Source organism: Oryzias latipes, chromosome 19, assembly GCF_053564925.1.
Source record: "Oryzias latipes strain Hd-rR chromosome 19, Olatipes_Hd-rR_3.1".
In the NCBI taxonomy this organism is placed as follows: domain Eukaryota; kingdom Metazoa; phylum Chordata; class Actinopteri; order Beloniformes; family Adrianichthyidae; genus Oryzias; species Oryzias latipes.
Window position 1 is genome coordinate 20,247,084 of NC_136255.1, and position 24,626 is coordinate 20,271,709.

General features: G+C 39.2%; 3 protein-coding genes across 5 annotated transcripts; 2 read left to right on the forward strand and 1 right to left on the reverse strand.

Annotated features, from left to right (window-relative positions):
- Nucleotides 1–1,669: 1,669 nt before the first annotated feature.
- On the forward strand, nt 1,670–23,973 carry LOC105358720 (alpha-tectorin-like). Of its 2 annotated transcripts, XM_078937431.1 has the most exons (12): nt 1,670–1,788; nt 3,120–3,196; nt 3,313–3,446; nt 3,527–3,574; nt 3,708–3,928; nt 18,612–18,731; nt 21,711–21,895; nt 21,978–22,138; nt 22,316–22,567; nt 22,659–22,818; nt 22,890–22,992; nt 23,060–23,973. In XM_078937431.1, the coding sequence occupies exons 2-12, from the start codon at nt 3,128–3,130 to the stop codon at nt 23,149–23,151; spliced, it is 1,545 nt and encodes a 514-aa protein (XP_078793557.1). In that variant the 5' UTR covers nt 1,670–1,788; nt 3,120–3,127; the 3' UTR covers nt 23,152–23,973. The 2 variants fall into 2 exon arrangements, with proteins under 2 accessions (XP_078793557.1, XP_023804979.1); XM_023949211.2 differs by lacking the exons at nt 1,670–1,788; nt 3,120–3,196; nt 3,313–3,446; nt 3,527–3,574; nt 3,708–3,928 and adding exons at nt 16,512–16,868; nt 18,273–18,544.
- LOC144987846 (uncharacterized) lies at nt 8,947–12,127 on the forward strand. The gene is made up of 2 exons (XM_078937435.1): nt 8,947–10,256; nt 10,960–12,127. Exons 1-2 carry the CDS (start codon nt 9,839–9,841, stop codon nt 11,958–11,960), a joined length of 1,419 nt encoding a protein of 472 aa, XP_078793561.1. The 5' UTR covers nt 8,947–9,838; the 3' UTR covers nt 11,961–12,127.
- Nucleotides 12,116–14,749, reverse strand: LOC105358820 (uncharacterized). Of its 2 annotated transcripts, none has more exons than XM_078937438.1 (4): nt 14,547–14,749; nt 13,598–13,789; nt 13,374–13,470; nt 12,116–13,204 (listed from the first exon to the last, which is right to left on the reverse strand). In XM_078937438.1, exons 1-4 carry the CDS (start codon nt 14,571–14,573, stop codon nt 12,261–12,263), a joined length of 1,260 nt encoding a protein of 419 aa, XP_078793564.1. In that variant the 5' UTR covers nt 14,574–14,749; the 3' UTR covers nt 12,116–12,260. The 2 variants fall into 2 exon arrangements, with proteins under 2 accessions (XP_078793564.1, XP_078793563.1); XM_078937437.1 differs by having other exon boundaries at nt 14,190–14,749.
- Nucleotides 23,974–24,626: the final 653 nt, after the last annotated feature.

Below are 24,626 nucleotides of genomic sequence, written 5' to 3' on the forward strand. Positions count from 1 at the left end.
TTCAAGATTCTGTTTGTCATTCCACACAAAATATTTGGAGAGAAATACACAAGTGAGACGAGATGTTGTTTCTCACTAGCATGACAATGCAAAGAAGCAGCAATAATAAAAATAGCAACAAAATAACAGTCCAAGAATAAAAAAATAGAAAAAATAAGATAAATACAACATTACATGAGTGAAACAAAATAAAATAAATATTGTGGTGCTTCCGTCTGGGGGGGGGCACTTTCTGGCATTGTCAACGTTCTTTTGCTAAAATCACAGACTATTTTCATTCCTCTTTATTGTTTTATGTTGAAACGGGACGTTTCTTCTGGAGGAGGGGGCGTATGCTGTTTACTTCCGCATTAGCGTTCGGATGACAGGTTCATGACGTAATGAGACAAATGAACTTCAGGTTATGTGAATGAAAAGGAAAATAAAGGTTGATTATAATATGGATGCTCCCCTGACATATCTGAAGTTTATTTTGTAAAATTGTATTTTGTATTGTACTTCCGTTTTATACAATAAAGTTAAAAAAAAAAGGAAAATAAAGGCTGCAGCGGCCCTCTACATTCAAATGTGTTTCTGAGATCCTTATCTTATGAAACTCTGCTTTACTGTCACCGAACCCCGGAAAGCCAGCTCCACTGAAAATAATCTGATATTGAGTCGTCAAATAAAGCTTCACAAAAGGCTCCACATATTTCTGCCTCAAGCTAGGCTCTGATAAACGGAAAACTTTGTTGTTTTTTTTCCTTGTTAACCTATGACTTTTTCTCTTGTAAATTTATGAGATTTTAAACCTCGTAAATTTATGACTTAATATCTCGTAAATTAACATTTATGACTTTCTTTAGTAAATTTACAACTTAAAAGTCGTAATTTGAAAAAAGAAATATTTTTTTGTAAACTGGCCCTAAAACTCCGTCGTAATATATTTAAATCATGTTGACAAAAAATGAAATATTTATGTTTTGGTCTTTGCCCCTTAATTTTTTTTTCTTTCTTAAGTTTTATTTTTCATCCACCCAAATGAACAAATCTTTTTCTTTATACACAAAGTACCCACTTCCACCTAAAATGAAAGAAACGCATTTTAAAATAATATTTAAAATTTACCCTGTTGGAGATTTTATACATAAAAGATTCAAATTTGAATCGGAACCATGCATATTCTGTTCATCTGAAACTGAAACATTAGAACATCTTTCATACAGTTGCAACAAGGTTAAAATATTTTGGTCTGATATACACAATAGGTTGCCACTCAAAATTTTAAATATTCCCTTTTTTTCCTTATGTGATGTTCTTTTCTATATGGAAAATTTGGATCCAGGAAATTCTGATGTCATTAATAATTAGTAATTTTAGTAATTAGTAACTTATCAAAATATATCAAAAGTATTATTATTTTGAATTGTTTTTTGCCATGCCTTTGCCTATTATTTCTTTTTTTTCGAAATGTGCATTTATAGCGTCTGTTCACCCTAACTTGGTTTGTATATCTATAAAAAAACAACGAGGTACACACATTGTTAAAAATATTACTGTTTTTGTTTTTTTCGGTCTTATGTGTGTTTGATATTTACAATTGTTTATTGTGCAAGTGACTGTGAATGTCTGTAAATTGAAAAATGTACATTAAAGTTTGTTGAAAAAAACACATTTTTTTCATTGATTGCCCCTTAATTGTGGACTGGTAAACCCCGTTATTGGAGAAGCATTCCAGGAGGAGAAACGTTGCAGTCAGCCATTTTGGAGAAGCTGCAAGCACCTGCTGGCTGGAGGAACTTGTGAAAGGTAAGTTGAATTGACTCTAACAACTTAAGTAAGGGAAGTAGAAGACGTCATATTTATTAATGTTGTTAGTTTTCAAGGGGAAGAGCGTTTTAGTTCACTTTTTTTTATTATCGTAGTCATCAAGGTTAAGGCTATGCGCACCACTTTCGCCAATTTGCCCCTGCCGGCCGCAGCCCTCCCCTCGACGACAGACAGAGGTAGCACCCTAGCGCATATTTTTTGCAAACGCAAAAAAGCTTTTGAAAGCAAAAAAAAAAAGTTTTCGAAAGCAGAAAAAATTACATGTCAAAGCCGAATAAAATATTATTGAAAAGCAAATATTTAATATTTTCACTTGCAACTTAGAAAGTTTTGTGTGCAACATGGTGGCAGAAATATCACTCCATGTTTTACACGCTCTCTGTGTAGAAAACGCGGGAGGAAAGTATGCGGGGGGTGGGGTGACCAACTTGCAGCTGCAGATGACGTGAACAGGTGTCTGACCCTGAGAGGGAAAGCAGCAGAGGGGCGGGGCTTAGAGTCATCACATATGATTACAGAGCCTAAAATACACATTGCTGCCTCCAAGTTAATAGATGATCATTTTTATTTATAAGATCATGTTTTATTGGGTCTACTTGGTTATTTAAAGAAATAAGAGGAAAAAATGTGTGAACGAATCTGTGCTAAAGTGAAGTTGTTTAAGTCTAGGAACCACAAGCTACAAATTTCTAAGGTCCAGAGATACATTTTGGTGGTCACAAATGATAAAAGTTTCCAATTATGAACACAGAAACAAAAAAAGTAGCCCAATAGACTTAAAATTGAGCAAGTTATTAATAGTTTACGTCTAGCTGATCGCCTTGTTTTGCGGCTAGTAAATAATGGGAAAACTTGGTAATCACAGCTAGACACATTAAGGATTTTTGTCTCTTTTAATACCACATCTTCCCTATCTGTGCTCTAAACACCATCAATTTGTAACATGACATGGTAAAGTGATTCTGAAGGTTTTAATGGTTTTTAGAGAAATGTTCATTTAATGTTATACCATGGTCCAGGTGAATACTCGATTCTGATTGGCTGAAGGGTTAATAGCCGAAGTATGCATTATCAATTTTTAACGCACGGCGTGGACGCCTGAACCGGTTAATGCATACTTTGTCGGCCATTAACCCTTCCTTATTCTACAACGTATCAGAGCCTTTTGGAGAAAAACAAACTGTACATCCAAAATGAATGCATATTTTAAAAGTAAATGATGTATTCCTTTCTAGAAATGTTGCCAAAATAAAAATTAGTCTTAAAAATATCTTTTTTTGTGGGATTGTGTTTTGTGACTGCTCCCACAGTGAGGACGATGGAGTTCTCTGCAGAGGGAGATCCATTCAGGAGAACAAGGAGGTGTCGGTCATTTCACCTTCCACAGGTGTGTACTTCAGGATCAAAACTGTATCAAAAAATGGGATTTTTGAATGTAAACTGTGTTTTCCTGAAAGGAATTCCAGATCAGACATGAATATGAATTAGGTTTATTTCTGCCAGGTCCCCTGGTGCAGCTGGTGGGTAGCAGCAGCAGGAAAGAAGGGCGAGTGGAGGTTTATTTCCATGGAGACTGGGAGGCACTCGGGTTGGAACGACCTGAACGTGGCTGTGATGTGCAGACAACTGGGACACAGGTTTGTGCAAACATGGAGAGCTCAGGGAAAAACATTTCATGGAATGACTCGTGTCTCCCACGCCTCCTCCTCACTGGCAGAGCGACAGCAGCTTTGGTCAGGGGAAAGGACCCCTCCACCTGGACCAGGTGAGGTGCACAGGGAAGGAGGAGTCTCGGAGGGTAAATCCCACACTTCCTTCTGTATCAGTTATGGGAAAAAGCTGCTCACTCAGACTCAGCTCCTTATTTATTTATTTTTAACCCTAACCTCGTCCTGCAGGTTTGGCAGCGATCCCACCATCCATGTGGTGATTGTCGAGGAGTCGGAGCAAACGCTGACACTTGAGTGGGTGGTGCTTGACAGGAAGTTCAGGGGACAGAGCGGCGGTCACGACTTGCTGAAGCTGCTAGGCACCAAGGATCACTTTCTGACCTTTGACCCCAACACTAACACAACCTGTCTCCCCAGTACTGATAGGGGAGAAGAAGAAGAAGAAGAAGGTAGGTTACCTGCTTCTTGTGTTGTCATGGTTACTATTGGATGGGTAGGACCAGGTGTGAATATGACAATTTAGTGGAAAATAGCACAAACTCTTATTTTCTTTAAACTGAAAATTAATTTTTTTTAAAACACCAAGGTAAGGATCAAAGCTATTGAAATGATCAATTTTTTTGCGTGTCATAGGATGTTTTTGAAACATAAAAAATAAGAATGCCTCATGAAATATCTACAAATTATAAATGAACAGAAAGCCCAGATTTGTTGATATTTTCATTTTCTTTAAACTGAAAATGAATTTTAAAAAAAACAAAGATAAAGTTCAAAACTATTGAAATGATCCGTTTCTTGTATAAAAATATGTCAAAGCAATTTTTTGAAGATTAATAAGATTACATTTTATTTAAAAGGACACCCAAGGACACTGTACAGATGGAAGATAACACAATAATATCACAACATGTTGAAAATAAGTTTAAACCGTTGATAAAATCAGATTGAAATTTGTGATCAGGGAAAGCAGATTTAAACAGATGGATTTATAGTCTGGATTTAAAAATTGGAGTCGATGTCACAAAGGTCTGGGGGGAGAGAGTTCCAGAGTTTGGGAGCCGAGTGGCTGAAGGCACGGCTCCCCACGGTGACCATACGGGCGGCGGGAGGGAAAGCTGAGGGGAAGAAGAGCAGCAGGTCAGGGTGGAGGTGCAGCTGCTGGGGGAGAATTCTGCAGAGTCCAGATCAGAGGAGTTTCTATCAAAGTATGAAGAGAGAAATCAATGAGTTCTATCGTTAGAGGAGACATCACGTGATTCCTCATGGGAGTAGAGCACCGCCATCTTGGTGAGGTCAAGTCACTGCTGCAGTGCATGCATGTGAACACATTTCTAGCAAAACGCCAGTTCATAGTGCGTGTTTCAACTGCCAAAATTGGAGAAATGAGTCCAAGAAGGAGGAAGGCATAACATTTGACAGGTAAGTACTCAATTTTTTTTCTTTTAATGCTTCATTAATAGTACACATGTGGTCCAGTGGTGGCGCAGTGGTTAGCGCTCTTGCCTCACAGCAAGAAGGCCCCGGTTCAAGTCCCGGCTGGGGGACATGAAAAACACAACATCAATGGGGGACCTTTCTGTGTGGAGTTTGCACGTTCTCCCCGTGCATGCGTGGGTTTTCTCCGGGATCTCCGGCTTCCTCCCACTGTCCAAAAACATGCTTCATAGGTTAATTGGCAACTCTAAATTGTCCACAGGTGTGAGTGTGAGAGTGAATGGGTGTGTGGTTGAAGATATTCTACCCTGGCGACCAGTCCAGGGCATCCCTTGCCTACGCCCAAGTGGCCGGGATAGGCTCCGGCAACCCCGTGACCCCGAAAGGGAATAAACGGTCAAGAAGAAGATGAATGAATGTTGACATGCATGATGCTGCAGGGCTATTAGCATGATACATGATGTACGTATAATTTGCTGTCGACATAAATGTAAACTTGTTAAACCTAAATACAGTATACTAGGATTAGTATATTATAGTAATATAGATTTATACATTTCTGACTCAGTGACTGAACATTTCTTGTAGGTTTCCAATGGATTCAGACTTATGGAAAAAGTGGGCCTTTGCTATCAACAGAGCTAACTCAGATGGATCACTGTGGTATCAACTAGCAATACAGTCTGGCTATGTTTAAAACATTTTCTGGAAACAGATTTTGATAAGAGGCCAGACTGTTCACTCGAAACCCACACACATGATGTGCGTATATATAATATATTATGTAAATAATTATGTTTATGTATAAATATATACAAATTAAATAAAAGCTACTTAGATGCCACCGAAGGCTATAAAGCAGTCATGTGGACGCCAACGACCTCACCAAGATGGCTTTGCGCTCGGCCAGGCTTCCCAAGCGGCGTGTCTCCTCTGGTGATAGAACTCATTGAGATAATCACACAAAAACAGAAATTGTAAGACACTTTTTTTTCTTGGTTCTCAGGAGGATGTTACACTCAAAGTGTATTTACATGATAGAGGCTCCTTAAGGAGCTCATCTGTGCCTCTGAAAGTACTATAATAATAATAATAATAAATGAGGTAAATTCCGCCTCCTCAGATTTCCATTAGCCGTACTGAATGTTTTAGCCGTAGTACACTAGACTAGTATACTTCTGTTAACACATCATCAGAGACTTAGCATAAAGATCAATCATTTAAAATGAATGTTTACATGACGCATTTTTATTCTGATCAGGCCTTCATTCCGATTACTTTTGTCCAGGTAAACACAGCTGAGGCTTCAACATCCCATCACTACAGCCAGCCTTCAGCTCAGTGAACAGAGGTTCAGGCACTTACCTCCGGAACCCGTATATGGTCACCACCGCTGGTGTTGATGCGTCAACAATGTCAGGGATGATATCCCTCTCCCTAAAAAGGGGAAGGGTCCTCCCTGGAGTGGGGTAGGGTGGGGGTGGGGGGGGAAGCTATGATTACACTTCCTGGTAAATGTGGAGGGTTACCGAAGGCCAGGACCGACTCCCCTGGCCGTGCAGCAGCAGTGCTGCCGAACTGCAGAATGGGCAGGGGAAGCAGTGGGAGGGCGATGAAGACAATGCAGATTCTTGACACCACCTACTACATCAGAGAAGATCTCTGCTTGATTTATATACAGCTCTCACTCCCTCAGTAAAGCCCATATTATCACCATATAAGGGAGTTAAAAAAGGGGGAGGAAAAAAGCTTCAGTTCTTTAAGATGTAGTTTCTTAACTTTTTTTTTCTACTCAAAAACAGCAACTGGCTGCTGTGCGTTGTCACGGTAACACAATAACGCGCCCACCACTTAACCGCTATTTGTGGGAAAAAAAGCGATCAAAAATATTAATGATAAAGGACTAAAACTTGCTAAAAATTTCATTCTTTTGTACGTTTCCATGATATAAACGGTTTAATGGCCTTAGAAATATGTATTATTAGCATTAACGTTCCTTAAACAACCGTTTGTTCGCAAGCTAGCAGTAGGCGCACTTTACCAAATCTTCACTTTGAACAAAATCATTCAAATAGGGCTGTAATTTTTCGCTGAAATGATACCTCACAATTAAGTGTGTTGTATATTTTAGAATCAATTTTTTATATCTTACTGGGTTACCAACCTATTGTTGAAGCCGATGACGATGCATCACTTTGTCTTGCCGCCGCCATTTTGACTCGTCTAACGTAGCTTTGAGGACCTTTTGTTTTTATTCAAATACAAACCACGTGGTCCATATTTTTTTCTAATGCCTCTCTCATCTTAAGTGGGAGAACTTTTGGGGGCTGATTAAATACTTTGAATATGACAACTGGAATGAGCAAAGTTGATTTGCTTTTTCTCGTGTTTTGGGTAGTGCCTTCAGACAACCACAGCTGTGAACTGACTCTAAAGTAAAGTGGGTTGAAAAGAAGAAAGGAAAGGGGAAAAAGGAGAGGAAGAACACACATTCTCACAGATTAATTAATGTGGATGAGGGCGATGTTGGCCTCCTCATCCACATGTTTGATGGTGGCATGAAACCGATCTCCACTCTTCAGCTCCACCTGGAAATCAGTGAGGACACAATCAGACCTATTTTCTGTTCTTCAAACTATGACGAATTGAAGTTTTAGTAAAACTACGTTGCTGTCACTCACCTGCACTCTGCAGCTCCCCCGGACGACTTGGGCAGTGGTGATAATATCACCGTCATCCGTTATGATGAACCCAGTCTGTGTCAGCCAAAGCGCCTCCCTCCTGAAGAAGGGCTGACTGGGGTGGGGGGATGACAATCTATGAGAGCAGTGGAAACAAATCCATTTTCTTGTTGCTCAAAATGGATAGCTATTAAACTTATTTATTATAGTTAATATTATCTTATTATACTCTGAATGTCAGAATCCAGCTTCTGCTCAGATGTGAGATGCATTTTTGCCAGTGACACGCCCGAGTTTCTGTGCTGAAAGAAAGCAGGGAATAGCTTCAGTCAGTAATGAAAATGAATAAAAAAACACCAAGATAAAGTTCAACACCTTTTAAAATGATCAGTTTCAATGCTCAATGTCTTATTAAATATATATATACAAAATAATTTAAATTAATCAACACTGGCCGCCGCTTTCCAAACTCCGCCTTGACGCCGGTGGTCATAGAGCAGCAGGTCAGGGTAGAGGTGCAGCTGCTGAGGCAGAATTCTGCAGAGACAGACAAAGTCCAGATAGAGGAGTTTCTACCAGAGAATGAAGAGATAACTGTAGCCACGGCTGTCTGGATTTACTGAACATCTTCAATTGTTGTGGGAAAAGTACAAGAAGTTGTTTTGCTTTGTGTTCATGACACATTTTCATCTGCATATCTACACAAAACCAGTAAATGGTATTTGGTCTTCAACCGAACCACCAGCGATGACCATGAACGCATCACAGCATCTAAACCAAACTTCAACATGTAGAACTTCTAAAACCTGCTGCTGATTGAAAACATCTGTGGTGAGAACATCAGCAAACCGAGCATACGAATGCTTTAGTTAAAAAAGGAACTCCACGTCACTTTAGATGTGCTTCAGGAGCATTTAAGAGACCAACTACATTACCCCCCCCCCCCCCCCTATTAATATAAGAATAGGAGGTCTTTTATCTTTCAATCACTCATATGACTTTTTAAATTAAATTTCGATTGGCTGCTGGGTTTATTATTATTCATTATTGATGTTTTATCATCATGTATTATTATTGGTGTATTATTATCACTATGTATTAATATTATGTATTATTGGTTTATTATGTATTATATATTCATATTGTTGACTTACTATTGGTATATTATTATTAATATTGAGTTATTGTTGGGCTTTTCTACATAATTTAAATTACATGTCAGATCTAAAACTTCTAATGTTTAGAAATTATTTTTAAAAAATTCTTTGTAAAACTTTTTGTCCTGCAACTGTGCATTTTTCATTAAAGTTTAAGCTTTTAAGTCTGTTTCTCTTATTTAACAACAAATTATGTATATATAATATATTATGTTAATAATTATATCTCTGTATAAATATAAATAGATAAAATAACAGCTACTTGGTTGCCACCAAAGGCTATAGAAATCATTGTCATGTGGGCGCCAACGACCTCACCAAGATGGCGATGAAGACAACGCAGATTTGAGCAGATTCTTGACACCACCTACTACATCAGAGAAGATCTCTGCTTGATTTATATAAAGCTCCCACTCCCTCAGTAAAGGCCAGAACATCACCAGAGACAAACATGTCAGGACGAATTGACATTTTAGTAAAACAACGTTGCTGTCACTCAGCTGCACTCTGCAGCTCCACTGGACAACATGGGTGCAGGTAATCACATCTCTATCATCTGAGATGACAAGTCCTCAACCTGTGCAGCGCTTCACCTCCCTCCTAGTGACTATACTAGTTGTATATACTACTTTTCACTCGGTTTTATTCTGATCAGACTTTTCCCAAACTTTAACTTTAGATTCACGCAGAAACATTAAAAATTAGGGGTGTGTATTGGTAAGAGTCTGGTGATATGATGCGTAAACCGATATTGTACCGGAACTCATTTTCTTTTTTTAAAGATGACTTGAAAAAAGCTCTATCTGAATTTCATGATCACAATGTTAAGCACTGCGACTGAATCTCATTTCTAAGTTGCTTTTACCCAAACAATTTTATAGGGCTTTTATTTTGGTAAGTTAAAACATGGAAAGGGAACAGTCAACATTATCTGATTTCCACAACAAAATATATTTCAGTACAAGAAAAAAATGGAATGAATGTGCCTCAACCAATAGACCTTTTTCACACTTCCGCATTTTTCGACCGGAAATACGTCAATGACGTGTAAAAGAACTTCCTGTTAGCATAGCGGCAGATACGAAAAATGGCAGAGTCAAAGAATCGGAGTTTCTGTTGTGTTCCTGGCTGTTCGTCATCCAACCAAAAACAACCCTACCTTTCATTTCATTCTTTTCCTGTGGATCCAAACCTGAAAACGAAATGGATACAGTCGATTCGAAGAGATGAAGGGCATAGTTTTACTGTAAAAACAGGTAGCACCTTTGTCTGCAGCCGGCACTTCGCTCCGGAAGATTACATTGGTGGCTGCGTCGTTCGTCGCCTGAAGAGTGGTGTTGTCCCGAGCCTATTCCCTTGGAACAACTTTACTGCTCCTTTGAGAAGGGAGTCAGTGTATGACAGAACTTCCAAACGGCAGTCTATGCAGCTATGCTGTGCAGATAGCGACATTGAAGCTAAGGCAGTAAAGATGGATCACGACTACGTGTCACACCCACCTGCAGGTAAGGTTGTTCATAATGATTTGTTTAGTTAACGCTAGTCAACTATGTGTACCGTTATTGGATAAATGCGTTTGATCAAATTAATGTTTATAATATAAGCTGTTCACAAAATTCAACTAACGTTAGCCTACTACATCTGTAACATAGTCTCATGCTGTCTAGCTAGCTGTAAGGAGCCAGAGATGAGCAGTAGGGGAGAGTGGGGCACAACCTAACGCTTTTTAACTGTTTCTATTTTTGTAAACCTACTTTGGGTTTAGAGTATTTATTTTTCCCCAAAATTAATTTGTAATATGACCATATTACAGTTTAAAATGTAGTATGATGTAATAAAAAATATACAAGAAATCTTAAAATATAAGTGTTAATATAAAATAACGCAATTTTAAAAAAACTTAAACAATTTATTGATGTGGTAGCTAGTAAACACATTAAGTTTCATCATGCTATACATGCATGTGTGGAAGTATTTAAAACAAGTGTTACAACTGGCCCTGTGTTAGGTTATGTCCTGCTCTCCCCTATTTTAATTACATGTATTTGATTACTTTTGAGTATTTTGTGATTTGTATTTTCCTTAACAAAGATAAATGAAATGTAATTTGTAATAAATACTTAAAATACTTTTTGAAACATAATTGTGTTGTGTTGAAAGGTAGCATAAATATGTTAAGACTGGTTTTTAATTTCTTTATCTTTACAGGTGCTCTGGACGAGGCTTTGGATTACATCCACGATTTAGAAGCCAAGTTGCAAAACACTGGTCTACCACCCCCTACTCTCTTCAGCCGGTACTGTGCATCAGACGACCAAATACGTTTCTACACCAAATTTCCATCCGAGAGTGTTTTTACTATTTTTTGGGAGTCGATTGCACCATCTGCACATAGACTGGTGTACTGGACCAAAGCACAGAGGGCGGGTGAGGAATGCTGCGAAGAGCCCAGCCCACCACGCATCATGCCATTAATAGATGAGTTCTTGATGTACTCTATGCGGGTTGCTGTTGGCATGAAGGAGCAGCTCATTGCTGACATGTTTAATGTGAGCGTTGCCAGGGTTAGCAGGGTTACCATCACCTGGGCCAATTATCTCTTTATGATGCTCAGCTCACTTCCCATCTGGATAAGCAGGGAAAAGGTTAAGTCAATTATGCCCCTTAAATTCCAGAGGTACTGTCCCAATGTTAGAGTGATACTAGACTGCACAGAAATTGCCCTGGAGACAGCCTCATCCCTGACTTTACAGTCAGAAACATTTTCATCTTACAAAAACAGGACGACATTGAAAGGGCTAATTGGAGTTGCTCCCAATGGTTTGGTGACATTCATCTCACCCCTGTACACTGGGTGCATCTCAGATAAGGAGATCACCAGGATCAGTGGAGTCCTTCCCTTGCTGGAGCCAGGAGATGATGTCATGGCAGACAAAGGGTTCCTCATTCAAGACCTCCTTACTGACATTGGATGTAAGCTCGTCATTCCACCTTTCAAGCGTTCCGCTCAATTCAGCAAGGAGGAAACGGAACAAACACAAGCCATTGCCCGCCTCAGGATTATAGTGGAAAGAGTGATCGGTAGAATAAAATCCTTTCACATCTGGGACTCTCCCGTGCCGCTCACACTGATTGGCAGCGTGAATCAGATCTGGCTAAACTGCTGTGTTTTGGCAAATTATCAAGGACCTTTTTGTTTTGAAGATTGAATGTTTGATATGTAAATTATGTATAATGTGTAAATAGTATGTAAATAATTTAGTGTTCCCACATGTTCTTAAAAATCTAATTAAATTGTTATCTTAATATTTTTTATGTTGAAATGTGACTTTGACTTCACAAAAAAATTGAACAAATAAAACAATTTTGTTCAAAATTGTGCCTCATTTAATTTTTTGCTATGACATCAACTGATTAATAAAAGCTAAATAACAAACATTTACAATAAAAATAACATTACAGATCATCAACAGTAAGACAGAAGGCTGAACTGATTGTTAAATACAAGATTATTGTAATTCAAGGTATGCATTCATGTATGTGCCATAATAATATAAATCCAATTTCTCTTTCATTTCTGCTATGAATGAGTCATCACGCCAAATTCTTTCCACAGTTATCGTTGATAGGGTATCTGTAACAAAATCACACCATGTCAGTCCTGTGATTGCCAGCTGGCCCTGAACCTGCCAATAGTACTTATGTGAACGCCTCAGACTGGCGTGGCCTTCCTGCACCTTGAGGTGAGCAACCTGTGATGGATCATTTTTTGTGCTGCTCTTCACCTCAACCAAGCCAAAAGGAGGCGACTCTGAAGGGTCATACACACGACCGTCTGGACTGGCCCCGAGATGTGGTGCGTCAGGGTGAATGAAAAATCCTGCTGGTAAAACGTTAACTCTCAAAAGTGCAGCATAGTTTGCCAGCACTTCAGACTCCACTAGGAGACCACGCTTCATTGCAGCTGTTTGCTTTGTGGAGCCTCTGATCATCCGAATAGCTGCAGACTCCAGCTCTGCACGACACGCCCGACTACAACAAGCATCCCAAAATAGACTAGCGGTCAGCCTTGGTCGCCGTAGCTGTGTCCACGCAGGACATTTGGATTGCTGCTGAGTTTCTTTTGCTATCTCGCAGGACAGCTGTGGTGACACTTCTAGAGACTGGAGATGCATTAACTGATGCAAGGTCGGGACGAAATGCAACCTGGGAAAAGTGTGCTGCATCACAGGAAGGGAGGGAAATTCTGGAGCCATGTGGTGTAGGAGGAGGTCACTCGACTTCTTGGGTGGACAGTGATAGGACATGGGGGATCCACGAGGGACAGACCCAAATATGGATGGCGACAGCTCCATTTCAGAAACCCCATCCAATACAACAGCCATGAGAGATTGGGGCTGCACCTGGCTTAATTTGCTTCCAGATGCCATCATATCTGGATCTGGCAGTGGTCCTACACAAGACAAACACAAGATTATTGGTCACACAAAAGAAAAGAGATGAGTGCATAACTACAACTAAATTTTATTCATTATACCTGCAGTAACCACAAGTTGGTTAGTCATTACATTAAAAAAAACTTAACTTGCTCTCACAAAGCAACAAAAAGTTAAATTATTCACCTGTATATGCCTTGTACAGTGTGGACCTCAGACCTTCCCGACCAACGGTTTTGGGCTTTTGCACCACCAGCTCACTAACAGGTTCAGGATGGATTCCCTTATAAGTAAAAGGCAAAAAGCAATTAGTCTGTAGTCACTACTGGGGGTGTTTTTATAATAATTTACAGTTGTTATGGATACACATCAGTTCTTGAATCATAATGACAATTTGATCACAAACCTACCTGTGTTCTTGGTCTGTGCCATCTTTGCAAGCCACTCGTGCAGGCCAGGGGGGGTGGAACTGCCTGCAGACCCAGCTGTGAATAATGTGCGGTCTGGTACAGGATGGCAACTAGGTGATTGCAGAATCCTTTACCAGCCGCACAACTGCAGGAGAAAGCCTTCAGGTTGGCACTTTCTGCATTCAGTGATATCTAGACACAATAAATTAAATAGGTTACAATTAAGTTATTCTTATGTTGCTATGTCAATGTTCATTATAACATGAAACTATAACTTTCCGTAGGGTGACCAGATTTGAGTGTGTAAAAAAGAGGAGTAAAGTGAGTTTGTAAGATATTTCATCGAGAGTAATTGGTGTGCAGAGCTGCATGCATAAAGCAAATGTGTTCACATTTCATCTATGTTCAATGTTATTTTATTATATAAGTATCAAAAAAGCGGACATGTCCAGGAAAAGAGTACATCTGGTCACCCTAATTTCAGTAAAATAATAGTAAGTGAAGAAAGTGCCGCAACCGCAGCAAGAACAAGAACAAACACGCCAGAACGGGCAACTTTTGCCAACCGGCATACTGTCTTTTATAGTCAAACCTCCAGTTTGTGAGGCTCCTCACTCTTTCTCATTGACCTGAAGCATCTACCTCTCACTACCACCTGTCCCTGGAGTATATTTGATACTACAACAAAACATTACGTGTTATCTCACATAGAAAAATACACAATTTTACAATAATGTCAGTAACATTTCATATTAACATGGTACAGCTTCACCAAATTACTGGTTGTTATGTTAATCTCATGCATTCGCACTTAAACACACACAAAATATTCACTGCCATGTGTTATACCTTATATTACAAATTCACAACACCTAAGATTAAAAGTTGATGTACAGATTTATACCGGTGATGATGCGGCTATGCTATGGCTAAGCTAGCTAAAGCTTACCTTGGTAATTGTGGATAAACTCTTCATGGAACAATTTATACCCCTTGTCCAATTTGCTCCCTTTAGTGGACGAATGCATCTCCACACTCTTCACCACATCGGCGCTGGTGAACTTCGGAAGACAACTCAGGCTCGTCGAAAACACTAGTCTAGCTGCCATTTCTCCGCCAACAAAGCACAAACCGGAACTGGTTTTACACGTTGATGACGTATTTCCGGTTTTTGCGAAAAAGGTCTATAAGGTTCTAAAAGTTTAATTGGGGAAATAAAGTGCTGTTCATTTTCAACATTGCTTAATGTAACTTCTCCAACTTCTCCAGTACTTTTAAGCAGTTCAGGAGTCTGAATGGTGCTTCAAAAGAAAAAAAAAAGGGGTGAGAAAACAATTCTTTCCAGAAACAATAAAGTGTGATGATGAGGTAGCATAAGAGGATGCAGGAGAGTTTCTTTAATCTAGCTAAGATGTTTTGTTTACATGCCAGTCTGCATTTTTGCCGATGCTACGCGCTTTAGCCACGGTGCAGCTGCACTGCTTCACTCGTTTTATCTGCGAAGCACCGCAATCCGCGTTTTTATATGTAACTGGCAGCAACATGGCACAGACTTTTGGTTCGGTACTATCCCAAGTTAAAACTAAGTAGTTCATGTCTCATTACAACAGAACAAGCTGGTTCTCGCTGAGACCTTGTAGTGGTCTTGCGTGGTTTAGAGCTGCTCAAAGAGGCTCAGTGGGCGATGCTGGCATCTAGCAGTTGTAGGTTAAATTGGATAACGAGTCAGATACTGAAGGACGCTCATACATAATTACTTAAATATCGTCCTGATAGTGTTGTGAATCAATGCAAATATTTCCAAATGAACTATTGCGATGTATCGCCCAAACTATTATTTCTAACGACCATAGTTATGGATGCTGAGCTGATAAGCCCCGCCCTTGATCCCCCTTTCTACACACTGGAACTTGCATGAGTTTGACACAAGGGGGGGGGGGGGGGGGGGGGGGGGGGGCATAAATGTTAAAACGCTTATCTGTAGCGATAAAGAAAACATTTAAAGTGACTTATTTTTGGTTCCAAATTGAAACTTTTTGAAAAATGTGCAGAATGACAAAACAAATGTGTGTACCAGACCCAGCTGTTAAGAATTACACACACACAAACTTTGATGAGCCCATGAAAACTAGGAAAACTAGGTGTGTGGCAGCTAATAGGACTTAAACTTTAAGTTTAATTTTAAATACGTGACGCCAACAATAAAATCCAGCCTTGGGCGCACTTGAAAGCAGCAATGTGACCTCTTCTATTCCTCCACACCTGAGCTGATGTGCTACACGCTGGATGGGGCAAATCAGGGAGCTTGTGCAATGTGCATGTACCGTTGTGATTGACAGCGATTTAAAAGGAGAAATTCTCAGAAATGAAATAATTAAGGTTTTATTTTATTACATTTGTTTTCTTTCATAAGAAAAATGCCACAGGTACATGTCAAAAACAAAAAAAAACTTGATTTTCATCTGAGGGGACCTTAAAACTATAAATCAAATAACATTGTTTTTTAGATGTAAAGGTTTATGCTTTTCATTTGATCGGTTTTCCCTTCAAGGCATTTACTGTCCAGCAAACAGTCACTATGAGCTGTGTGGAACAGACTGTGGCCACACCTGTGTCTCCTGCTTTCCACTGTGGTATGGCTTTATTATTATGATGTGGAAAGATGGAAAGATGGAAACCATCTTGAAAGATGGTTGCTCTGAGCGATGTGAATGTTTTGCCTCTGATGTTGTGCACTGTGCCGCTGCATCCTGCACTCCTGCACAGCAGTGCACCGTCAGGAATGGCCAGCTGGGCTGTTATGATGGGATGTCCACCTGCACTGTCTGGGGAGACCCACATTACATCACCTTTGATGGCGCCCTGGCTCATTTCCAGGGAACATGCTCTTATATCATTACTGAGACTGGGAGTCATGGCAACAATCACACCCAGTTTGAGGTTGTAGCCACCAACAATCACCGTGGCAATGACCATGTGTCCTTTGTGTCATCAGTGGACATACATTTCTCTAAAGATGCAGAGAGTGCATAGCTCAAGTGTCAACACAGGAAGGCTTTATAGTCTTTAATGCAGCTGACCTTATTGTCCAATTTGATGGCCAGAGTACTCTATTGGTCAGAATGAGTCAGCACTATCAGAATAAAGTCAGTGGGATGTGTGGGAACTTCAACGGAGATCCTTCAGATGATAAAGTGAAACCGAGTGGCACACTCGCCCAAAATGACACTGAGTTTGGACACAGCTGGAAGTCACCAACCAGTCAGCCAGGGTGAGCTTCTGAGCACAAGCATCATACCATCATACAGTGTGTGAAGAAACTGGATTGTCTAGAAAGGACTGTATTGTATTAGTTCGTAACCCCGTCAGTTTCTTGCACACAGAAATAAATGAATAACGACTCAGAGACAGTTACTTATCTTTTGTGAGTTTACTCCGCACAAAGACCACAGATTTGTACGCAGGGTTACAGACAGATAAACATGGTGCATTCAAAAGTCCGAACAAAGGAGTTCAGAAAAAGGCTTGGCATATATACCTTGCATTTGCATATTCAGAACCTCATTCGATGGATCATGGTGTGAAAAACCCACCCACCGACTGTTGCAGGCTAGATGTTCGAAGGTCAGAGCACCTAAAGTGTCAGACCTCTCTGAGGTTATCACAGACATTTGCCAGAAAACATACACCAGAACACACAAAGATGAAAAGGGAGGATGTTAAAGGAATGTTTGCGAGACAATAGTCTTGGTTGTGCTCTGTCTGGAGTGTACAGTGATCCCTTGCTATATCACGGTTTACTTTTCACGGTTTCGCTACTTCACGGATTTGGATTGTGCATTGTGTTCTGCATTCTGATTGGCTAAAAAGTCACTCAGCGAGTAGCTCAAGAATGGGACCCTTTGATGAGCCGTTCATTACAGTTCTCCAACATAATCGATGGGGGCATGTCGGTGTATAAGGATCTTATAGCAAAGAAGAAAAAAGAGCGACAACAACTGCCTATCACTATGTTCCTCTCCCGAACAAACACACCTGCAGCTGCACCGCGGGCTTCAAAAGGAAAAAACGCTGCAGAGGATGCAGCGGCTCAGTATGAAGAGCAGTGAAAAAGAAGACCGGTGTCACTATCTGTCCCACTGTACTTTTTTATTTTTTTCATAATCATTTTAAATTTTCCTCCGTTTAATCCACTCGGGTCGCAGTGGGCGGGGCTAATCTCCGCAATTTAAAGCCTTCTGTTCTTATCGATGATTGAAATTATTATTTGACAGCACACTACAGAAGTTATTTGTTGAAAAAACGTTTCTAAAGTACTTTTATTCTTTAAAAAAACAATTGATTTAGCCTGTTAAATGGTTTGTTCTTTCTTTTCAATGTATAATAGTGTATTTCATTGTATAATAATTGTAAAAAAAATAAAGGTTTCTACTTCACGGGTTTTGCTTATCACGGGTTCTATTTGGAACGTAACCCCCGCGATAATCAAGGGATCACTGTAATATAATTTTGAGATGATAATACATAGTGAATCGAGTTTAAGCCATTAATGTGATAAAAGGTAAAAGTTAGTATAAATGTAAAAGGGAGTTTCTAACTATTCTGTTTCTAATCACTCCTAACACAGTGTTTTATTGGTGCTGGATCAGACTATACATCTGTAATTTTTCTCCAGATGTGGATCCACTGATGAAATAAATGAAGATGGACACTGTCGTTTTTCACAAGAATACTCTGAACTCTGCAGCATCATCACCAACACCAGTGGTCCATTCAGTGCCTGTCACCTGCACTCTGACCCACAGCCATTTTTCTCTTCCTGCGTCTATGATCTCTGTCTCTACTCTCCAGCCAATGGCATGCTGTGTTCTGCAGTTTCAGCCTATGAGAAAACTTGCACTGTTTTAGGCTTGAACATCCCAGAATGGCGCCCTGCTTTACACTGTGGTATGGCTCTACTATTATGATGTGTCCTTATACCATATGCAGACAATAACACCTATCACTTTCTCAGCCTTGTCAGATCCCTGTGAACAGCTGAACTGTGCAGAACATGAGTGGTGCGGGAAGAAAAATGGAGAGTACGGCTGCTTCTGCGATGAGCACCATCATAGACCAAACAATGAGAGCTACGGTGAGGTCAATGGCTTGATCAGGGGTGAATTTTTACTGTACTTTAATGCCCAGCACTATTGTTCTATCAATGTCATCTGACATCAGAAAACCTGATATGAAAATGTTCAGCTCTGACTGTTAACAGGCCAGCAGGTGGCGTCCGTGATCTAATGCTGAGCAGCTTTTTCTGGTGATTGCACCAAATAATGACAAGAATACTAGAGATGACACATCTCAGTGTCATGGTACTTTATAGCATCAGTATCTACAGAATGCAATCCTGCAGACTGTGCAGAATCAGAATATTTTATTATTATTATGCAGTGCACAACAAAATTGTTTTCAGCAGCTCTTTTTCAGTACGACGGAGTATTAGGGCCACCAAAAAAAAAAAATTACGGCCACCAAAAAAAAAAAAGTAAAATTACGAGATTTTATCTCGTAAATTTAGGAGATAAAAACTCGTAATTTTAGGAGATTACAGTGGAAGTGAATATATGCATAGCAGCAGGTGAATGCCGTGCAGCAGCAGACCAGACCGACTAAACTTTGTTGAACAGGTGAGCTGAATGTTTATTGATAACGTTCCAAATGTCTGGAAGCTCATTTGTTTGATTTACGATTCATTAAAGTTGTATTTATTGATGGTTGGTTTCCAGGATCTCTGCAGCCCGATGAAGCCATCGGGTCTCCCCGCAGCTGTCCGCTTGTTGAATCCTTTCTTCCTCCACCAAAGACAAGAACTGTACGTCTGTGTGACGCTTCCGTCACACAAAAGGAGGAGCACTTTTTTGGCATTTTCAATGTTCTAAAGCTAATATAAAAGACAATTTTCATTCCTCTTTATTGTTTTATGCTGAAACGGGACATTTCATCTGCAGGAGGGGGCGTATGTAACCAATGAGTTATATCACTAGAGGAGACACGCCCGCTTTAGAAGCCTGGCCGACGGTGGCGGAGCGCGACGCCATCTTGGTGAGGTCGACGACGCCCACATGACATTGATTTCCATTGATTTAAGTGGTGTCTAAGTAGCTTTTATAAACTGTATATATTTTTAGATTTAAATATATTTATACATATATACAAATATATTATATTTTATGTATATAATGTATATATAGATACATAATTTGTTGTTAAAGAAGAGAAACAGTCAGCCTTAAAAGCTCAAACTTGAATGAAAATGCATTGTTGCAGGACTTCTTACAAATAAAAAAATGATTAGAAAGAATTTTTAAAATTCATTTCTAAACATTTAGAAGTTTTAGACCTCTTTGACATGTAATTTAAATTATTTATAAACCCAACAATAAGTCAATAATAATAATAATAATAATAGTAATAATAGTAATAGTCTTCTTCTTCTTTCGGCTTTAATAGTAATAATAATAATAGTAATAGTAATAATAATAATAATAATAATAATCAAAAGAAGTCCAAAAGTGAACAATAGATTTACCCTAAAAAAACAATCTGGCCTCTTATCAAAATCTGTTTCCACAAATGTTCTGAACATATCCAGACTGTATTACTAGTTGGTACCACAGTGATCCATCTGAGTTAACTCTTTTGATAGCCAAGATCCACTTTTTCCTGAAGTCTGAGTCCATTGGAAACCTGACTCAGTCACTGAGTCAGAAATGTATAAATCTGTATAAATAGCCTAGTATGCTGTATACAGGTTTAGCAAAATAAAATGTACATTTATATTGACAGCAAAATAAATGTACATCATGCAGCATGTTGATAATAGCCCTGCAGCATCATGCATGTCAACATGTGTTCTATTAATGAAGCCCCTGCAGCCTTAAAAGAAAAAAAATTAAAATACTTACCTGTGAAATGATATACCTTCCTCCTTCATGGACTCATTTTTCTGATTTTGGCAGTTGAAACCCGCACAATGAACTGGCATTATGCAAAAAATGTGTTCACATGCATGCACTGCAGCAGTAACTTGACCTCACCAAGATGGCGGTGCTCTCCTCCCATGAGGAATCACGTGATGTCTCCTCTAGTGATATAACTCATTGTATGTAACACTGTTTACTTCCGCATTGGTGTTCGGATGACAGCTTCATGACGTAATGAGACAAATGAACTTCAGGATATGTGAATGAAAAGGAGAATAAAGGCTGCAGCGATCATCTGCACCCAAACGTGTCTCTGAGCTCCTTATTTTACTGATGAAACTCCGCTTTACTGACACTGAACCCGGAAAGACTGCTACACGGAAAAAATCTGATTTTGAGTCGCCAAAAGATTCAGAATCTCTTTGTTTTAGACCTATAATAATCCGGAAATAAAGCTTCACAAAAGGCTCCACATACTTAATCTTCAAGCTAGGTTCCGATAAACGGACAACTTCAGTGTTTTTTCATTAATCTACGACTTTTTTCTCGTAAATTTATGAGATAAAAAGTCGTAAATTTACGAGTTTTTATCTCCTAAATTTACGACTTAAAATCTCATAATTTAACTTTTTTTTTTTTGGTGGCCCTTTTCTTTTTTTTTTTTGAACTTTTTTTTTTCTTTTTTTTTGGTGGCCCTAATACTCCGTCGTATTTTCAGTAAATAATTGCACATAGAAATTTAAAAGTGCAGGCAGAGCATTGTCAACAGAGTAGTGACAGGGGATTTATTAAGATCTAAAAGATCTAGACATCTAAAAGTATGAAAAACAGAAAGATACAGTATCAATGAACTCTGCATCCATATATATCAATGGATTTTTTAATTTATTCTGTTTATTTTTGTCTTCTGAGAATTTCTTTGGAACGATGACTTAAGAAAACGTTAAAACGCATCTCAGCCAATGAGGCAGGACAGTGGAATGAGTTTTTGTTTTATTGTATTTGCCCAGGAATGCCACAGGAACAGTGATGTGTAACGCTGCATTAAACTCTTTTTTGCCCTCAGTGATCTCATGGAATAAATGGCTTTGCAGATTGAAGTGGTAAAACAATTTCTTTTTGTGTCTTTTGGTGTCAAATAGACTCGTCCATCACCTGTGAAAACAGCTCAGGGACCATGTCTGTGTCCCGCTGCCAGCTGTTTGAGGCCGGCTTTCACTCCAGTGCTCTCCATCTTAAAGATAGCTCCTGCAATGGAACTGTTCAGAATGGAAGACTTGTTTTCCACTTTGACAATGAGGGTCATCTTTGTGGAACCGTTCTCAGGGTAAAACTTAATGGCTAACCTGTTATCAAAACTGACTAAATGGGATTGCCTTCATTAATTCCCTTTTCATTTTAATGTCCAGAGCAATGGAACCCATTTCATGTATGAGAACACCATTCAGGGGGATGTGGATACTCATGGAAGTATCATAAGCCGTCAGAAGAACGTCCATTTGCTCTTCTGCTGTTCTTACCCTCTGTCCCAGGCCCTGTCTATGGATGTGGGCATAAACCCTCTGGAGAGGTGATTGTACTGTCTGCTTTTTATGTCCATTTAAGAGACTGTTCACCCATCATCAGAACATGCTGAATCCATTTCGGGGTCACAGGGTTGCTGGAGCCATTTGATAGACACTTTTAGATTCTCTACAACATTTGATGTCATTTGATTTGAAGCTCTCTTTTGCCGTCTCTTTTACAGTGTAGTGAGGAAGAAGCTTCCAGTTGGTGTTGGTGTGTATCACATGAGGATGACCCCCTATCAGGACGCAGCCTTCCGCTTCCCCTTCACCTCTAATACAAACATAGAAATGGTGGTAGATGAAAGGCTTTACATTGAGGTGCGGACTGAAGGTGTGGATCAACAACAGATTTCCACTGTTCTGGACTCATGTTGGGCGACACCAGTCAACATTGCAAACTACCCTGTTCGTTGGGATCTCATTGCTGAAGAGTAAAGAATGACTTTTTTATCCTCACCAACTATCTTAAACATCTCATCTGTGTATCAATCTTGTTTACTTTTTCTATCTTTTTTATAACAGGTGTCCCAATCCAGATGATGGTACAGTTGAGCTGGTACAGAATGGCATCTCCACAGTGGCTCGTTTCTCCTTCAAGATGTTCACCTTTACCAACTTCTCATCCATTTTCATTCACTGTAATGTCCACTTGTGTCTGTTGAGACACAACAACTGCACAGCTGTAAGTAAAACCTGTCAAAGAGAGACGGTATGCATTCTGCTGCTGAGAAACTAAACACTTTCTTCCTGCAGCATTGTTATCCTGGTCACCCCACGCGTTTCAGGAGGGACTTGTCCTATCATGACTCTTCAGCCATCTCAGTTGGACCACTTCATCTGAACCCACGTAGCTTAGGTAGAACACCTTGATCACCTTCCTATTGTAGATAAGGAGGAGCTTGACTAAACTTCTTTGTTTACAGGAAGGATCCAGAGCAGCAGTGCTCCAGGACAGATGACATCTGTCTTCACCCTGGTCATTGTTTTGCTGACAGTCAAAATTCTGATCCAATGAGTTTAAAGAGAGCTGATGTGTTTACCAGCTCCCTTCTTAAATGTTCATTTAGGTTTTTCATTTGGATTTGTTTTGCGTTAGCAATCAGGTGGTAGTAATAGCCTTGCATACGGAGGTAGGCTCTTTGTACTACACACTGGGGTCATAATTAACTTACTGTGAATTTGAAGCTACTCATGAATAAACTCAAGCAATGGGGTGATGGGATACGATGGCTTTAGTGGGGTGTAAACTGTTTTGATGTATTGAAAATTTACAATAACTACTGTGTCTGTCAGTCAAAAAGCCTGTCAGTCAAAGAAGTCATCCTATGGTTATCTTAATTATCAAATTATTTCACTTTAATAAATATAAATTACTTGTCTTTATTTGTAGATTTTCAGTTTAATAAAAATGCATCATAAATAGTATAACAACAGTATTGTTACAATAATATTAGTCCAGATTTTAAACTTGGAAGCTATACTTAAAGCTTAAGACACGACTTTTCTATCCTACTATTAGACTTTTGTTTTCATTGTGGGCTGGAAGAGGATGATACTTGGATTGTTGATCAACCCTTCTTGGGAAGGAATTTGTGCTTTGGGATGTTTTTCTTTTAAATAAAAATGCTAGACAGAAGTCCAACCTCTGCATTGAAGCCCTGATACATTTGTTCATCCAAACAGACATAATTTGTGAAAAAAGAATAACCACCTTCTCTGTGTTATTAAAAATGGAAGTGTAATATTTATTATAGCTTCATCTGCAAGAGACTCTTGAAAATGATGTTTTCAAACATGCAATATTAACAATTCCCAAAATAAAACATTGTTCAGAGACAAAGTTGTGCATTGGCCTTTTTTTATTGAAATTACATCCATGCCTTTACAAGAAAACTCACACCTAGCTTCAACTGAACCCTGCTATAGAGAGCAGAAAAGTTTTTATGCTCTCCAAAACATTTCCATTATATGTTTGACATTTTCCCATTGTAACTTTTGTGCAGATTTTAATGATACATTGATTCAATTATAAAATGATGGAATATTTATGTTTCTACTGTACTATGTACAGAATGGTGTTGCAGTCTGTCCCACCACACCATGTAGACCACAGGGACATGCAGCAAGGGAAGACAGGTGAGGTCATCATCCCCACCTGCCACCATAAAAAGTAAACTAATGTTAAAAATTAATGTGTTATAAATACAATTTGCCTTATTCTAATACAGTTTATTATTTTTATCTTCAAAATTGCTTTAACTTTTCATTCGTTTACAACACAGGCTGCAATGAGAGGCAGTGCCTCACAGCAGATTGCGAAATTCTGTGCAAACTGGGTTGACCGTATTCGTAAACTGGACTGAGCTCTCCCCCTCAAGTTCTAAATAGGAAGTACCCAGTGGCACCAAGAAGCCAAAATCCCATAGACTTCTACTGAAATTTACTGCTATTATGGTACTCAGCCATTGTGTTTGTCAGAATAACTATTTT

Excerpts from the sequence above, each read along its gene's own strand:
- LOC105358720 (XM_078937431.1), top strand. The coding sequence starts at position 3,128 with ATGGAGTTCTCTGCAGAGGGAGATCCATTCAGGAGAACAAGGAGGTGT. Across the intron at positions 21,896-21,977 it reads TTTGTGGAACCGTTCTCAGG|AGCAATGGAACCCATTTCAT; the intron begins GTAAAACTTAAT and ends TTTAATGTCCAG. Across the intron at positions 22,819-22,889 it reads GACACAACAACTGCACAGCT|CATTGTTATCCTGGTCACCC; the intron begins GTAAGTAAAACC and ends TTCTTCCTGCAG.
- LOC144987846 (XM_078937435.1), top strand. The coding sequence starts at position 9,839 with ATGGCAGAGTCAAAGAATCGGAGTTTCTGTTGTGTTCCTGGCTGTTCG. Across the intron at positions 10,257-10,959 it reads CGTGTCACACCCACCTGCAG|GTGCTCTGGACGAGGCTTTG; the intron begins GTAAGGTTGTTC and ends TTATCTTTACAG.
- LOC105358820 (XM_078937437.1), bottom strand. The coding sequence starts at position 14,222 with ATGAGAAAGAGTGAGGAGCCTCACAAACTGGAG. Across the intron at positions 13,790-14,189 it reads AGGAGCCTCACAAACTGGAG|ATATCACTGAATGCAGAAAG; the intron begins GTTTGACTATAA and ends TATTGTGTCTAG. Across the intron at positions 13,471-13,597 it reads GGCACAGACCAAGAACACAG|GGAATCCATCCTGAACCTGT; the intron begins GTAGGTTTGTGA and ends TTTACTTATAAG.